This window comes from Vigna unguiculata, chromosome 10, assembly GCF_004118075.2.
Source record: "Vigna unguiculata cultivar IT97K-499-35 chromosome 10, ASM411807v1, whole genome shotgun sequence".
In the NCBI taxonomy this organism is placed as follows: domain Eukaryota; kingdom Viridiplantae; phylum Streptophyta; class Magnoliopsida; order Fabales; family Fabaceae; genus Vigna; species Vigna unguiculata.
This window is the reverse complement of record NC_040288.1, coordinates 40,710,854-40,728,665: the sequence shown is the minus strand read 5'-3', so window position 1 is coordinate 40,728,665 and position 17,812 is coordinate 40,710,854. Positions and strand designations below refer to the sequence as shown.

Sequence of the window (17,812 nt, the reverse complement as noted above, 5' to 3'; positions counted from 1 at the left end):
TTTTCTGTATTAGTGAAAATTGACGAAAATTGAGATCTTATTAAACAATATAATATATATATATATATATATATATATATATATATATATATATTTTGCAAAAATTAATCACACCTTTAATTTGTTTGGTATTTTCTTCACTTTTCTTTTCATCCATTTGTTGGGCTCCAAAGGAAACATTAAGGTGTAGATATGGAAGTTTCCAAAATCACTTTTCTTATTACTAATGATGGTGTGTGTGGTGGTTGAGAAAACCTAACTCAACAAACATTATGAACAACTAACATAAAAGCTAGAACGACAGTTGCACAAATGGGACACTTTTTTCTGGCAAGACAACGTGACAAGTTGCTCAACCAACTATGTACAAAACTGTAGCACTTTCCAAAATAACGTTGTACCATCATTTTTTTAGCTTCAACACAAACATTCAATAGATAAACATGCCTTCAATACTAACGTACTCTAACATGCGCCTCGTGCAAAAACATGTACTTACCTTTTTTATTGATGAAAAATAACTTAATTAATAATAAAATCCAGAATTTATTCTTTCTTCAATGGATGAAGTAATTAGTCTCCTTAAATTGTAGATGCCCGGTGTTTTTAATTGATTTACATTATAAGAATTATGAAAAAATTCAATATTTTTAAGGAATATTAGAATAAGAAAAATTAATAATGAGATAAATGAAATAATTCTCTATAATTTTAAGAAGAGTTGAAAATTTCGAATTGAGTTGAACGAAAAAGGTAAATTGGTAAATTAATCTTTTGATTTAAATATTTTGTTGAAATGTTATAAATATGTTTTTTATATATTTTTTTTTGTTAAATATATTTTTAGTTCTTAAATTTTAACATAAAATTGGAATTTGTCTAAACTTTGATACAATAACATACTCAAATTTTAAGAATGAATAGACATAATTCTTTTAACCCAATTATTTTTTTTTTTTAACATATCACATGGTGTTTTGGGTTAATATAGAAGTTGTTTGACATATTTTAACTCAAATATTAGTCTTGATAGTCGTGTAACATGTAAAAAATGTTAACACTTTTGAGTTAAGCAAACTATATCCATTAATTTTAAAAGTTGGAAAATCAAAATATATTAAAGTTTCGAACATGGACGAATTCCAATTTTGCATCTAAATGTATAGAATAAAAACATATTTTTAGTCCTAATATTTTTCTTTTGTTTATACAAATTATTCATTATTTTAAAACATGTGATAAAATTTATTTATTTTTTAACAAATTTTTAAAATGGGAAAATTATATAAAAAAATTCTGTATTTTGTTAACATAAAATTCATATCAGTTTATTTTAGAAAAAAATATTTTAACTTTTTAAAACTGAGAAAACCATATGTATGGTAAAGTAACATGCCACCTTAAAAAATATCATGTTTTTAACGTCATGAAAATTTTGTAATTTAATATATTTTAGTTTTATAAGTTTTATTTTAGTACAAATAAATAAATAAATAAATACATTTCTTTCGAGTTATTAAATTTTTAATTTTGTTGCAGTTATCCACGATTCATCTTTTGTCTACTTACTTTTCCTATTAAACAAATTATTATGGAAACATTGGATACAAGTTTCGTTTTGTTTTTACAAATTCAGTAGGAGTTATTAATTGAGTTTCATTTGATTCATTATTGTCTTACTTAAAAGAACTTTTAATCACCATTAGTAAAAAATAATCTGGGTATTATTATTTTTCTCGAGAATTTGTGTTAATAAGGATTTATTTTATTCCAAATAAATTTTATGGCGCGGTGATATAAAATACCAGTTAAAAGTTAATTACTATTTTTATTAAGATAACTTCTAACGCGCATTGATCAGTGGTAAAATATAATAAAATTTGTATGGTTGAGTTTTGTTCAACTTTGTGTATCACTTTGGTGAATAGAATTTTTTAATACAAGGTGACATATTTTTTGATCGCGTAGCTATCATGTTTTAAATTCTCTACTTTATCCCAATTTCTTCAAAGTTTTCATAGCTAAAAGAAAGAAGATAATTGCAAGTTGCCAACTAATAATGCATTTTTTTTTCCTATTTCTTCTTTTACCAAATAAATAAGCGTAAGGAGAAAAATGTAATACCAACTAAATTAAACAAAAAGACGCACACAGAAAACGATTTAATGTTAAATTAAGGTTTCATTATTCAAAATTTATTTAATGAAAAATTAAAATGCTAATATAAATTAAGAGAATGTTAACCGTGCCCTTAAGTCATTAATGTAAATTAATAAGTATAAAGTTTATAATTAACGGTGACTGACCTTAATAACTATTAATATAGTTTTGATTTATTTAGAAGAAAAAATATCCATAAATATTATGTAACTATAATTAATACATAAAAAAAAGTTATAAAATAATCAAATAATTAAACAATTTTAATGTAGTTGTAACATATTTAAATAAAATTACATTAAAAATATGAATATTATAACACTATTATGGTTTAAAGAAATATAGTACAACAAGATTCAAATTAAATTAACTTTTTATAATTAAAATGACTAATGAAGTATCATATCAAATAATATAAAAATTATTAAATAATTTTATTTTAACAAATCAATTTTATATTTAATGATATAAAAAATTTTCATTACAAGTTATCATTATTCAACGTTTTTTTTTAATTTATTTTACTATTGGAGGTGATTATAGTTATCTCGTTGGTAATGATATGTTTATGAAAATATTTTTATTGTATTTTTCTTTTTTATTAAATTCAAAATATTATGATTTTTCTATGTAATTGAAAAATAAAATAGAAAGTTAAATTGAGGGATGAATAAAAAAAATTAACTATAAAATTTTATTATTTTTTTTATCAGCAAGAACACATATTTTAATAGAAGGTAATTAGGTTATCTCAACCCATAAACAATAATAAATAAATTAAAAAAAAATGCTATGACTTTCCTTCATCATTATTCACATAGAGTAGTATCTCACAATCATCACAAAAGCAAAGAAACAAAGATTACAAATAAGAAGTAGATCCCTCATGCCTATGATTGAGTTTATTGTTCTACCCGCTATATTGGTCATATAGGACTATTTATTATTGTCTAATCTCACGCTTGAGATATATAGATATAACGGGTTGTAAGGTTGAGTGCAACATCATCTTTACAAGCCAATTTGTAAGATTGAGTTTGACTTACACTCTACAATATTAGAGTCATGGATGAGATCCTATTATAGTGAAATCTATTCTTTATTGGATTTATTGTTATACTCGCTACATCAAAACACTTATTAATGTCTAATTTCATGTTTGAAATATATAGGTACTGAAACTCCTATTTTGACTAGAAATAATGTCAATTTACATTATAAAATGATGCAAACACCTTACAATTTGATTGATTTTATAAGGTTGAGTAATATACTTAAACTCATTTCTTCACATTTATACACTAAATTTTGTATAACAATGTGTGATAGCCCTATTTGTCTACGTGATACAACCATCAAAATTGACTTCTAATTTAAAATATAATACATATGTGCTCTGCATTCAATTTCAACCTAATTTTAACCACTTAACATCCTTCATCTTCCATTGTGTATCATATATATATATATATATATATATATATATATATATATATAGAGGGACTGAGTTAATTTGTATAAGAAAAAAAAATGGATTCTACAAAGGAATCCTTTTAAACGAGATATTAATTTTAATTGAGAAAGACATAAATAAGATGTAGGCGACAAATTTATATCCATGGTGAACATCAATCATTTGCTCTATTCTATTCAACAAGTTGATATTAACAATTAATATCTACAAACTATTTAATAATTCTTTTAACATATTTTATATTGATTAAATTCTATTTAAAATTATCAAATCAAGGTCCACCTATATAATGAAGTAACAACTTTTTTCACATAACACCAAGTGAAAATTTAACAGAAAATTACTTATATACAGTAAAATAATTAATTAACATGAAAATGATATGGTACATGAAACACGTTTAAACTATGTTCCCACTTCTGAGTCGATTGAGATGACTTCAAATTCAAAGAAAGTCACTGCTATCAACTTTTTTTCTTGCCTAGGGTTCATTAACGTGTACTTAATAAACTGCGCATGAGTAATTCATTGCTAATAGTTTATTGGAAAGTAATAAAAAATGGTTCCATGGTTGGCTCTAATGAAGCTTCAACCACCTAATAAAGTTCCAATAACTCTCCTTTCATGATGAACACAACACCGAAGATTTAAAAACTGCAAAGTTTTTCTGCAACCTTTTCAAAATGTCTTCTCTAAGATCCACCATGTCAAACGATCATTCCAAATCAACCTTCGATGAACATCGATGGGTGATTCACATCCGCAAAACCCTAGAAGAAGAGCTCGAGGAAGACGGTGGTGAATTTGCAGTATCCATCTTCAGTGTGCCCAAGCTTCTCATGGCAAGTGATCCTGATTCTTACGTCCCGCAACAGGTTGCGATTGGTCCTTACCATTATTGGCGTCCCGAGCTATACGAGATGCAAAGGTACAAGCTTGCAGCAGCAAAAAGATTCCAGAAACATCTCCAAAGCTGCAACTTGGATACCCTAATCGATCAATTGACCAAGTTGGAGCAAAGGGTTCGATCGTGCTACCACAAGTTCCTGGATTTCAACGGGGAAACACTGGTGTGGATGATGGCGGTTGATGCGTCGTTCTTGCTCGAGTTTCTTCAGGTTTATGCCATGCAGGAAGGAGCGAAGGTGCAGAGGGTTTCCTCCAGCATGTCGCATTTGGTGGACTATGCTGGGAAGAAATCAGCTCACAATGCAATTTTGAGGGACATTGTGATGCTCGAGAATCAAATCCCGTTGTTCGTGTTAAGAAAGATGCTGGAGTTCAAATTCTCGTCGCTGGAATCTGCTGATGAAATGCTGAGCATGATGTTCATAGGGTTGTTCAAAGAGATTTCTCCTTTTAAAATGATGGAGGAGTATCCAAACATTCAGGTCTCAGAGAGCGTGCATCTGCTAGATTTCTTGTACGATGTGATAGTGCCGAAGTTGGAACAGCAACCAGACACAATCGAAGGTGAGGTTCAAGAAGAAGAAGAAGAACAAAAACATGAAAATGAAGAAAAAAGCTCAGATTATTCCAGCCATGTTAAGCAATTCTTCAGTGAAATATGGAAGCTTCTTTCGAAGTTAAACAAAGGGCCAGTGAAGTTAATAAAGAAGGTAATTTTATCTAAACCTCTCAAAGTGTTTGTTCAGTTGCCATGGAAAATCGTGTCCAATGTTCCAGGACTGAAGCTTCTGAAGCAACCGGTTGAATATTTCTTCTTCTCTCAAGAAAGTGCGAGTTCAAGATCCTTCAAAAGTCTCATGAACAAGCTACCCTCGGTGGAGGAAATCACCATTCCTTCTGTCACAGAGCTCTTGAATTGTGGTGTTCGTTTTGCAGCGACCACCGGAAGCGTATCAAACATCAATTTTGACGGCAAAACGCGAACTTTTTACCTTCCCAGAATTGGTTTGGACGTGAACAGTGGGGTTTTTCTGAGAAACTTGGTGGCGTATGAAGCATCGGTTGCATCGGGGACGTTGGTAATAACCCGTTACACTGAGTTGATGAACGGGATCGTAGACTCGGAGGAAGATGCGAGGGTTCTGAGAGAAAAAGGGATCATTGTGAACCATTTGAAGAGTGATGAAGAGGTGGCGAAGCTGTGGAATGGAATGAGCAAGTCGTTGAGAGTGTCGAGGGTGAGAGAATTGGACAAGGTGATTGAGGATGTTAACAAGTATTATAACTGTAGATTGAAGGTTAAGGTTGTGAAGTTCATGAAGAGTTATGTGTTTAGTTCATGGCAGTTTTTGACTTTTCTTGCTGCCATTTGCCTCTTGCTCTTGATGGCTCTGCAAGCTTTCTGCTCTGTCTACACTTGCAGTCGTCTTTTTCGATCTGCACTGAATTCCACTGATTAATTCGTGTCTCATCAGATCTCAAGTATTAATAAATGGACTTTTTTCTTTTACTGTATAACCCAGATTCATGTTGTTATAAATTTTAGATTTTTTCACTTTTTTTTTCATCATATCTTTATTGTACATAGTATTTTGAAATCATTTTCTTTTTTAATGTCATTTGACATTATTCATGTAACTATTTATTTTCTATTTTTTCTAAAAATATAAAAGTTAATTTTTATTAAAGACTATTTTACCCTTATATAAATTGTTAAATAATTGTCAAATAGTGTCAAAGAATATTTTTCATCTTAAAATATAAGTTGGTAAGTCGGACAAGCATAATTTTTATTTACTATCAAATCCGAAAAAATAATCACAAATTTTTTAAAATCTACAAATATCAGCAAATATTTAAAAAAAAAAACTATTTTATAAATTTTTAAAATAAAATTTAAATAAAATTAAAAAAATAAATATGTAATATAAATTAATTTTTAGTTTTAATATATTTAACCTAATAAAATAAAATAAAATAATTTTAATTAAATCTAACGTAATAAAAGTTAAATTAAATTTTAATTTTTTGATAATGGATGCTCACATATACAAATAAATAGTATAATATTTCACATAATCAATTTATAAATGAATATTAAAATATTTATTATCCACTGTTCACGAATAATAGATATGTCACGAATAATAGATATCTGCATATATCAATTTACCGTTGCAAATTTTATTAATGAATATCCGAACGGATGTTCTTGCCTTTAGCATTAGTACTAACTTTAATGTTTTGAAATATATTAAAAAAATATAATACTCAATATAAATTTATTTTTAATGTTGATAAGATAAAAAAACAATAATAAATTTAGGTTTGTTTTGATATGTATGTCAGTTGGTTGGTGATGAAGAATATGATTCCTCTTGTTTCAATACTTAAAGTCATTTCAAGAAGATTATGTTCATTTTTCCTGTTTTTTTTCAAGATATTCTGTTTTGTACCTTATTTTTTAAAATTTCAGTCACTTGTTGTAGTTAACAACGTGGTCTGTTAATACATTTTCGGACAATCACTTGATAATGAAATCTTCATAGCCCAATAACTTTAAATTCTTTATAATTATAAATTATTATTTTTTTAGTTATCACTACATTATTCTTTATCAAGATACTAAAAGGTGGTTGGGTTGTCAAAACATCATTTTGTCTGAGTAAATTAGTTCTTTGGGCGTTTTCATTGATATAATATTCTATCCCATGCTGTGCATGAGGAACAATAATTATATATATAAGTTAAGACTTATCCGTTTAGACCTTAATCTGAGAATATATACAATTTATTTTTTCATAAATGATAATGAGAGTGTCCATACATACTAGTAACTTAAAATTTGATTTCCCTTTTTTTACACAAATTTTAAATTTGATTCTTAGATACATTTGTAAATATTTTTAGATGGATGGAAGGAATAAAAAAAGAAAAACAGATCTCTATCCAGTTAATTGGTAACATTGTAAGATAAATTAAATAATAATTGGCTAAAATATCATTTTCAAGTGTGTATATCGATCATCTAAAGTCGTTTTTCGAAAGAAAAAAAAAAGAATAAATGTAGTTGTGCATATTTAATTGAAAAGTTATATCTTGATAGAAACTTATACGTATTATCTCTCTATATACTCTCCTCCATGCCATTTTATTTAAACTTCGACATTCTTTTACGTCAGAAAAAAAAAATAACAATATGATCCAACCTTATATTATAGTATAATCTTACGCATCACTTCAAAATTATTATAAGAAGTAAAGCCCCACTAGAATGTAAAAACTGAAATATTCAAAGTTTAAATGAAATAAATAAAAGCATGTGTATCCCTTCTAAAACATATCTTATCCGTTTGATAAGATCAAAGAATGAAGCGTTGAGTTTAACTAATAATAAAGAAAACCCCAAAAAAATTTAGAAATATATCTTTATTTTCTCAGCCAATTATACTAATTATTTTCTACTCCAGTACATAAGTCTCATATCGCTTAGAAGTCGAGGTCGAGTAAAGTTTAAATAATCATATCTCCCTCCACCTTCTAAGACACTCTTTAAGGACAAGGACAAAATCGTGACGAAACTTAAACGCTCAAAAACGGATAATACCTTTAGGAATGCGGTGGTTGTTCCTAACGATGACTGATGGACGAACTTGGATCGGAAACGGAACATTTTCCTTGCACAAAGTGGTATATTTTTATTAAAGTTAAATCTTACCTTTATATACAACTTTAGCCAGAAAATAAAGGTATAGTTGAAATGTTGTATACATTTTTTTTTAATGAAAGTGGGATTGCTCATCATGAGTTATGTCATGAAATGGACACTTTAATTACGAGAATTATGGCAACAAGCCAACTTCATAATTATACATTATTTAAAAGCAAAGTGGCAGAGATTACATGTTTTACCTTTTCTTATGGTCAAAGAAATCTTTCAATCTTTAAATTAATAAAACTATTTAATTGAAAGTGAGGGCTCAACATGCAAAAACAAACTTCACTTTTTTCCTTTATTCTAAAAACTTTATCATTGTTCTTACATTGCTCGTTTTTCTCATTCACATTGAGCACATATATTATATTGTTAAAAAAAATTAAGGTAACACAAACCTACGTAAAACATGGGAGATCCAAGTTTCCAAGTGAAAGCGATTTAAAATTTCAAAGTATATATCAATGGTTGTTCCAACTTGTGTATTGTAAAGGGCAACGACTTTCAAAAATAAGAACTGAAAAAAACATTTGTTTGAGGGAAAAACAAGTGAAACAAAAGATTGATCGACTACTATAATTTATCTATGTTTGGTGAAATATAATTTTTATTCTGATTTGGTATAATCTATATGTTTTTGTGTTATTATATAAATTTTTATCTGATGACAAAATAATTAATAAACTTTAAAATGTCACCATAATTGAAATGACATAAATGAGAGAGCTCCTAATGATACTTAATTTTCATTCTTAGATATAAATATATAACTATCATCGTAACCTTAATCTTCTTATGTGTTATAATACCTAGGATTTTCCAAAAAAGGTCATAAATACAGCTTTGGATTTTGCATTAATATCATAAATGTCTTCTCTGAAATCAGTTATGTCTATCGATTCAAAGTCTAACTTTGATGAGATCCAATGGATCATCCAAATCCGTAGAACCCTAGAAGAAGAACTTGATGAAGATGGTGAATTCCCAGTGTCCATTTTCAGCGTTCCAAAGCTCCTTAAAGCATGTGATCCAGATTCATACATTCCTCAACAAGTTGCTCTTGGTCCATACCATTATTGGCGTTCAGAACTGTACGAGATGCAGATACACAAGCTTGCAGCAGCAAAAAGGTTCCTGAAGCAATTACAAAACCCTAACCTGGATAATCTCATCAACCAATTATCCAAGTTGGAGCAAAGGATTCGAGCATGCCACCACAAGTTCTTGGATTTCAACGGGGAAACATTGGTGCTGATGATGGCAGTTGATGCCTCGTTTTTGCTCGAGTTCCTCCAAGATCGTACAAAAATGGCAGTCAAATCATCTCATCACAACGCAGTTTTGAGGGATGTTGTGATGCTTGAGAATCAAATACCATTGTTTGTGCTGAGAAAGATGTTGGAGCTCAAATTCTCATCGCTGGAAGCAGCAGATGAAGTGTTGATCTCGATGATCATTGCCTTGTTCAAAGAGATTTCTCCTTTCAAGATCGTGGAAGAAGAATATCAGAACACTGTTCAAGTCTCAAAGAGAGCACATCTTCTAGATTTCTTATATCACATGATTGTTCTTGTTCCGGAGATGTTGTTGGAACGAGAAGATACAATTGAAGCTGAGCTTGAAGAAGAAGAAGAAAACGAAGAATCAAACACTGATTCCAGACAAGTTAATAAGAAACTCTTCACAGAACTGTGGAAGCAGCTTTCAAATTTCAACATGGGGCCAGTGAATGTAATAAAGAAGGTACTTTTATCTAACCCTATGAAAGTCTTCGTTAAGTTGCCATGGAAAATCATGAAACAATACATATTTAGCTCTCAAAACGAAGAAGAAAGTGTGAGTTCAAGATCCTCCAAAAGTCTCATGAACAAGCAACCCTTGATAGAGGAAATCACCATTCCTTCAGTCACAGAACTCGTGAATTCTGGTGTTCGTTTCTTACCCACCAACAGCATATCAAACATCAGTTTTAACGAAAAAACATGCATGTTTTACCTTCCCACGGTTTGTTTGGACGCTAATACTAAAGTTTTCCTGAAAAATTTGGTTGCATACGAAGCATCGGTTGCATCAGGGCCACTGGTAATAACCCGTTTCACTGAGTTGATGAACGGGATTATAGATTCTGAGGAAGATGCAAGAATTCTGAGAGAAAAAGGGATCATTCGGAACCATTTGAAGAGTGATGAAGAAGTGGCTGATATGTGGAATGGGATGAGCAAATCATTGAGATTATCGAAGGAAGCATTGCTGGATAAGGTGATTGAAGATGTTAACAAGTATTATAACTGTAGATTGAAGGTTAAAGTCGTGAAGTTGATGACGACTTACGTGTTTAGTTCATGGAAGGTTCTTACGTTCCTTGCCACCATCTTGCTCTTGCTCTTGATGACCTTGCAAGCCTTTTGCTCTGTATATAGTTGTAAATACAATTTTAGTAACACTTCACAGTGATTATGTTCTTTTTTTTTTTTTTACTTTTATACTCTCATTTATAGAGTAAAGGTATACGAATATTTGTAGTATAAATATTGTATTGAAACTGATTTTTTTTTTCATATCATGTATATGTTATTATGTTTTCTTTCTTTGGGTATTTATGATCATCGAGTCCAGCATAATTTGGCTAAAATTGATAAAATAGTTATTTTAATTTGGGTTAAATATGTTTTTGTCCCTTAACTTTCAGTGAATTTTAGAATTAGTCCATTTCGAAACTTTAGACCAATTTAGCCATTCATCTTTCGAAATACGTGAATTTAGTCCTCTTAATCAAATTTTGTTAAGTTTATTTAATGTTTCGTACGCATTTCAAGATTGTATTTGAATTGTTTATATTCTTTGACACATTTTTGCTTTAATGTTAAGTCAAATATTACTATGAAACGCATTTAAAATGTTAAATAAACTTAATAAAATTTTATTAAAAGAACTAAATCCACAGTATTTCGAAAGATGAATGACTAAATTGGTTCAAAGTTTTGAAATAAACTAATTATAAAATTTACTGAAAATTAAGGGATCAAAAAAATATTTAACCCTTTTAATTTTAAAAAATATTATTTAAAGAATAAAATTAAAAAATAAATGTAAACATCAAATAAATTCTTTATATGTATAAATATAAATAATAAAAACAAAAAATAAATAGTTATATAAGAGCTGAATAAGACATAAGATAGATAAAAAATTACAGAGTAAAAGTCGTTACTTCTCTATATATTAATGTACTTTTACATATTATAATAATACATATTAGCTTTTGTTAAATCATACTTTCCGTTAATGGTGATGTGAAGCATAACTATTGGTTACTTGGGAATGTGGTTAGGTTAGGTGCTTGTAATTAATGATTAGAAAGCCAATTAATTTACTTTGTTCTAATGATTTAGAATCTTTTCCATCATGGATGCACACGCGACTCTAATATTCTTCACGTGGATTCCTTGTGTGCCTAATGTATCACTACACGTTAGTTTAAAATAATGATGTAATTATTGTTTACATAATTTATTCACTTTTAATTATTTTTATGTATAAAGTTATTCTAGTAAAATAGTTATGGTATTTTTATTTTATAATAAATACGTAAATACACATTAATAAAAAATAATGAATATAAATTATAAAAACATATTTGATAAAAGATAAATATGTGTGAGTTTAGGATTATAATGATATATTATTGAGAGTTTAATTTTCCAGTTCGAGAATTTTTTTTTTTTTTAAGAAAACAAGAATTACGATAAAAAAAATTAATTTACTCTTTCAATTGGAAAAGAATTGATAGTCTTGATAATAGAACTTTAATGAGATTCCTTTAGGATAGATAAAGGTGCTAGTGGCATCGTAAATCGAATGAATAGTGATTCTTTTAATCTTAACCATTAAAACTTTTCATATTACATTAGAATTTTTTTTGCAAATTTATTGAAAAAGTTTTTTCTTAGAAATTTTTTTAATAAATTTGTAAGAAAAAACTTTTTCTACTATTTTTTATAAGAATTTTAATTGATAGCTAATTCCTTCGTGGGTAATTATTTCCTACAAAATTATAGAATTTGCAATGATTTCTTACAAAATTTATTGTGAAAAGTGTTTTATACAAAATATTTTGCAAAACAATTAGCAGCAATTTCCTACAATTTTTTTTTTCATAACAAAATTTATAAGTATTTCCTAACAAAAATTCAAAACAAAATTGATAGAAAATATGAATTTATTTTAGTAGTGTAAATAAATTATGTGAATGGTTTAAGACATTATTTTTGAGTTATTATATTGTTGATATATATATATATATATATATATATATATATATATAATGTATTTTAGTTTTATGTCATGAATCAAACCAAAGATCACGAATTACGAATGAAATTTGTATGTGACATTTTAAAAAATATATTTAATGAAACTATTTTTCAATTTGATATTTTCTTAGTGTAAATATGCCTTTATTTTTAAATATATCATTAATTCAGATCAAGAAAAAAATATATAATATATATATAATGTATTGAACATGATAAAAAGGGGATTTTATTAAAATATATACTGAATTTCTATGTTAGAAAGAATTTATGAACTCAAAGATTGAAAATCAAGAGATATAAAATCTCCCCAATAAATTTTTCCCTTCTCAACAAAATTTTCTATTTAAGTCAAATGGTTGTGCCTCCTATGTTTGAAAGCAGTAATACGATTAGATTTCTAACCTTAAACATAACCAAAAACCGTATGTTGTGGATTGGATTTCCTTTTACTAAATTGAAACATTAACAAATTTTGTAGATACCATGATATCTAACTATAGCTTCTGTTCTGTTTACATTCTCCACTTTTCCTAACACAACATCCTTTTCCCTTTTCCCCATTGGGAAACAAAAACATCTTCAACTATGCATAAATCATTTGAATAGATACCCCTCTCATTGTCATAAACCCAACGAACTTAATCAAAGTTCATATTTATGAGCATCCCAATCACAATTGCACCACCAATATTGTGATTGGGAAGCTACCATCACCTCATTAACACAATGATTCGTCGTCTCGTTTCAATTCTTGTTCTTTCATGGATCTTTTTTTCTCCATGCCATGCAGAAAATTCTGGGTCCCCAAAAGGTTCACTTTTTTAACATTAAAATCACATCGGGTTTTGAATATTACCTCTTTGTTGTTTCCTAGCTGCTTTTAAATTATGGTTATGGTTGATATGGGAAATGATTTTGTCTATCACAGGAAAATCTGCACATGAGAATAACTCAATAATACCATTAGCAGCATCAAGAACGTACAGAATTGACCCAAGTAATAATTTCAATTACTACGATGGTGGATGGGATATTACCAATACACATTATTATATGGTGTGAACCTCTTGTTTTTCTACCCACATGCATCCTCATTTTCTCCACACATCTATGTTTTTGACAAGCCATCATGTACTTTTTTGCATTGTAATATTAATCATCTTCCTATCCTAACAACTACTTTAAAGATGTAAGATAAAAAAATCCCCAGTTTCTAGTTTCTGAGTTGGAGTTCATACATATCACAAATCATTATGTAAAATACGTAATATATCTACCAAGGTTTACAATCATCTTCATGAATTTACCTAACATCATGTTGAAAATTTTGCATATGTTATAAAATTTAGTTTTCCCTTATGCTTGTTTTCCTTTTAACCATGATACGAAGCTCAGACACGCCTTATAAATGGTGTGTTCGTGTCACTGACACGTATTAAACATCGACACACACATGATACTCATATGGCATGTATCAGTAAAGTGTTCAATTTATAAGGTTTCTTTTTGTCTCTGACATGATTTTAACATTACTTCAACATATTGTTAATTAGGTACGAATTTTATATGATCATTATTTTTCGCCTTTTAGATATTAAATAGATAAATTATATTCATTTTTGTATAACCTAACAAATTTTGAAGACTACACATGTTAAAATGTCCGTGTCTGTGTCTGTGTCGGTATCTGTGCTACATAGATAAAGATATCTATATAACTTCTAATTCTCTTGCTACAAATTGGTTGGAGTGTAGTCTCTTGCTTTTTCTGGTGTTCCTCCGGTTGCTGTTGCTGTCTTGTGGTTTGTGATGGTGGCAATTTCCTTCACCATCATAGCTTTCTTGAGTTGCTGTGGCTGCTGCAAGGGAAAGCCTAGGACTGAGTACTCTCGACCCATTTATGCAGTATCACTCAGCTTTATCGTGCTCTTCTTGATCATGGCAGCGTAGGTCCCTTTTATCCCTTCATATATTTTTTGCGAAACATGCTTGAATCCATGTTAGTTAGTGTTCATCCCACGTTGCAGAATTGGAGGGTTTTTCCTTTACACTGGACTTCAGAGTTTCGAGATTACTGCAAATGATGTCTCAGATGTTCTGGTCACGAAAGCAAACTCAATATTCAATATTGTTGAGAGTGTGATAACCAATCTTGCAGCGGCCAAGAACATACAAGTAGCTGGTTTAACTCTTCCGGATGATATCAAACAAGGCATTGAAATGGCTGAAGATTTCACCAACCAAGCTGATATTATTAAGAGTCAAGCAGAGCAAACTGCAAGAATCTCAATGGAATTCCTTAATGCTATGTGAGTGAATCCTAGTTTACTTGTAGCTAGGTTTCATCTTTTAGGTTTTACTAATTTCATAATGTTTTCTTAAGCTTATTTGGTGAAGCTTTTGGTTAAGAAATTGAATTCATCTTACTGAATCAGTGTCTGTAAATTCCAGAAGCGAGAGTCTGCTCATTGTTGGCTCTATGATGCTTATTTTGGCAGTGATTGGCTTCAGTAAGTACATAGAATAATGATACTGTGATACACGTAAAAATTTAAATTTTTGTATCTGTAAGCAAAAAGAAAAAATAAAGAATGTGTCAAATAAATGTAGTGGTCTTTGAACAAAAGTGCATGCAGCATTTGACTCATTATATATTGTTTTAATTTCATTGCAGTGGTCTCTGTTTTTGGCTGGAAAGTAGTCGTTTATATGTAGGTGACTTAATTCCATTTCTTTCTTTCTTTCTTTTTCTTGAATTAATTGTATATTTTTTTTGTGATTTCAATTCCTAGTACTATGTTTCTTTTATGAATTTTTAGTTCTTTCCAAATATATACTGCAGCTTGCTTTTGTTTGGGTGGATCCTGGTCACAATCACATATTTATTGAGCAGCTTAACTTTGGTTGTTCATAAGTAAGTTCCATCAAATTATCACAACCATGTTTCATCTTAATTTATAAACCTTTTATGTTTGGAATTAGGTCAAATTTGGTTAAAATTATGCACCATAATATTTTGACGACTAAATTTTAATAACTTTTTCTTATATTTCACTTTTTAGTGGTGTAGCTGACACATGTGATGCAATAGATGAATGGGTTCAACACCCACGAAGTGAATCAGCTCTGAGTAAGCTTCTTCCTTGCATGGATGAGGCAACAACCCAGACAACCTTGGACATAAGCAAAAACACCTCGTACCTTGTGGTAAATTTGGTTAATGAATTTGTAACTAATGTAGCCAACAACGATAATCCTCCGATGGCTGATAAGGATATAAAGTACAATCAATCTGGTCCAGCCTTGCCCCTCATCTGCAATCCATTTTACCCTAACATGACTGAAAGGAAATGTGAGACTTTGGAAATAACCTTAACGGGTGCACCTACTGTAAGTTCATCACTTCGTTTTCATCTCTCCCTTTTTTCTTTTTTAACCATCATGCAAGGCCTTAATAAAACGTACAAAATCTACTGAACAAGTTTTACTCCATTAGTTTCCATATACAGTTCCATATACAGTTGTACATGGTAATTTTGTTCATACACGAATTAAGAAGTGAATTTAAACCTAATTTAACCTTTCAAAATTAGCTTGTAAGTTAAGATTTACAGTTAGTTATTGTTATAAATCGTTTTATCTCTGGTTAATATGGGATATCCAACGATATGTTTATCAATGATACATGAAGATTAAGCTCAAGAAACTCCTCCTTTCTAATCATATGCTAAACATTGTTCCATTGTCTTTATAAGCTCTAATTGAACTATGTTATAGGGTTAAATATATATTTTTGTTCCCTTAATTTTCAGTGAAAATTGAAATTAGTCCATCTTCGAAACTTTAGATTAATTTAGTATCCATCTTTATAAATGTATGGATTTAGTCATTTTAAGCTAACTTTGTTAAGTTTATTTGACGTGTCAAACACGTTTCATGATAGTATTTAAGTTGTTTCCACTGTTTGATACATTTTTGCTTCAATATTAACGGAGAAACACGTTTGAATTATTAAATAAATTAACAAAATTCAGTTAGAAATAACTTAAATTCACGTATTTCTGGAAATAAGAGATTAAACTAATTTAAAGTTTTTAAGATGGACTAATTATAATTTCCATTAAAAGTTGAGGAACCAGAAACATATTTAATCCTATGTTATATCAACTATTGATTAAAGATGAGAAAGTCGAACATCATATAAAAAAAATTAAACATTTATTAGATTAAAATTTTAAATTTAAGGTAATATCAATTTATACGAAGTGGACTCATATCTGATTAGTGTTGTATATATCTGATGAACTTCTCTCCCTGAACGACAGGCATATAAGAGTTTTTTATGCAATACATCCCCATCTGGTACGTGCATTACAGTGGGGAGATTGACTCCTTCACTGTACTCGAAGGTTATGGTGGCTACCAACTTGAGTGACTCACTGTATCGAAATGGTCCAGTTTTTGCTCTACTATTAAACTGTTCTCTTGTCATAGAAACCTTTGATGAAATCAATAACAATGATTGCCCTTCCTTCAAGATAAACAGCCACCAGATATACATTGGCTTGGCGTTGGTTTCAACTGCAGTAATGTGTTCTGTGATTTTGTGGGTTGTCTTTGTCAAAGAAAGACAAGTTCAGATATCTTCAAAGAAAACTATGACAACAACAACAACTGGTGTAAATCCACAGTACCATGACCATGATGTAGTTCCACAAGACCAAGAACACCATAGCACACTATAATTTCAGCAAGGTCTTAATTAACTTGGTAAGAATTAAAGATGGTGAATTATGATTACTAATCATTTAAACTAGGATGTAACTCCTCTGAAGGTATTTTATACTTTGGAGAGTGAAGTATATATTATAGAGTTTGGATTCTCTACTGATTTTTTCTGTTGTTTTTCTGCTGTGCCTTCAAAATATACTGATGGTCATTAATTTTAAAATATATTAAAATTATCTTTAAAATACTAAACAATGTGTTTTTAATACTCAGCAGAAAATAACATGAAAAAAATTCAGTAGAAAAACCGGATTTGTATACTATATATATCATCTTTAACAGTTATATACTTAATACATTACTGTATTACAATCATTTAATTAATCCACCTCACATCTTTTTTATTAATATTTCACCTTTGATTTAAAGAATGTATTAGGAAGTTATAAAAAATTGTGAATCCCTAATGAGTGGTTTATTTCTCCCCTTTCTGATTTGCTACATGCATCT

At 29.2% G+C, this 17,812-nt stretch overlaps 2 protein-coding genes across 2 annotated transcripts; both read left to right on the top strand.

Moving 5' to 3' along the window:
• Positions 1-4,024: 4,024 nt before the first annotated feature.
• LOC114165667 lies at positions 4,025-10,712 on the top strand. The gene is made up of 2 exons (XM_028050236.1): positions 4,025-6,001; positions 9,127-10,712. The coding sequence occupies exons 1-2, from the start codon at positions 4,318-4,320 to the stop codon at positions 10,710-10,712; spliced, it is 3,270 nt and encodes a 1,089-aa protein (XP_027906037.1). The 5' UTR covers positions 4,025-4,317.
• A 2,428-nt stretch (positions 10,713-13,140) lies between these two features.
• LOC114167622 lies at positions 13,141-17,562 on the top strand. The gene is made up of 9 exons (XM_028052732.1): positions 13,141-13,385; positions 13,503-13,630; positions 14,330-14,520; positions 14,602-14,883; positions 15,026-15,084; positions 15,249-15,285; positions 15,417-15,488; positions 15,637-15,964; positions 16,900-17,562. The coding sequence occupies exons 1-9, from the start codon at positions 13,301-13,303 to the stop codon at positions 17,317-17,319; spliced, it is 1,602 nt and encodes a 533-aa protein (XP_027908533.1). The 5' UTR covers positions 13,141-13,300; the 3' UTR covers positions 17,320-17,562.
• Positions 17,563-17,812: the final 250 nt, after the last annotated feature.

Bases quoted from the DNA above. Each gene is read 5' to 3' on its own strand.
- LOC114165667 (XM_028050236.1), top strand. From the start codon at position 4,318: ATGTCTTCTCTAAGATCCACCATGTCAAACGATCATTCCAAATCAACC. The intron at 6,002-9,126 runs AATTCGTGTCTC...TAATATCATAAA, and splicing joins TGCACTGAATTCCACTGATT to TGTCTTCTCTGAAATCAGTT.
- LOC114167622 (XM_028052732.1), top strand. From the start codon at position 13,301: ATGATTCGTCGTCTCGTTTCAATTCTTGTTCTTTCATGGATCTTTTTT. The intron at 14,521-14,601 runs GTAGGTCCCTTT...CCCACGTTGCAG, and splicing joins CTCTTCTTGATCATGGCAGC to AATTGGAGGGTTTTTCCTTT. The intron at 15,965-16,899 runs GTAAGTTCATCA...CCTGAACGACAG, and splicing joins CCTTAACGGGTGCACCTACT to GCATATAAGAGTTTTTTATG.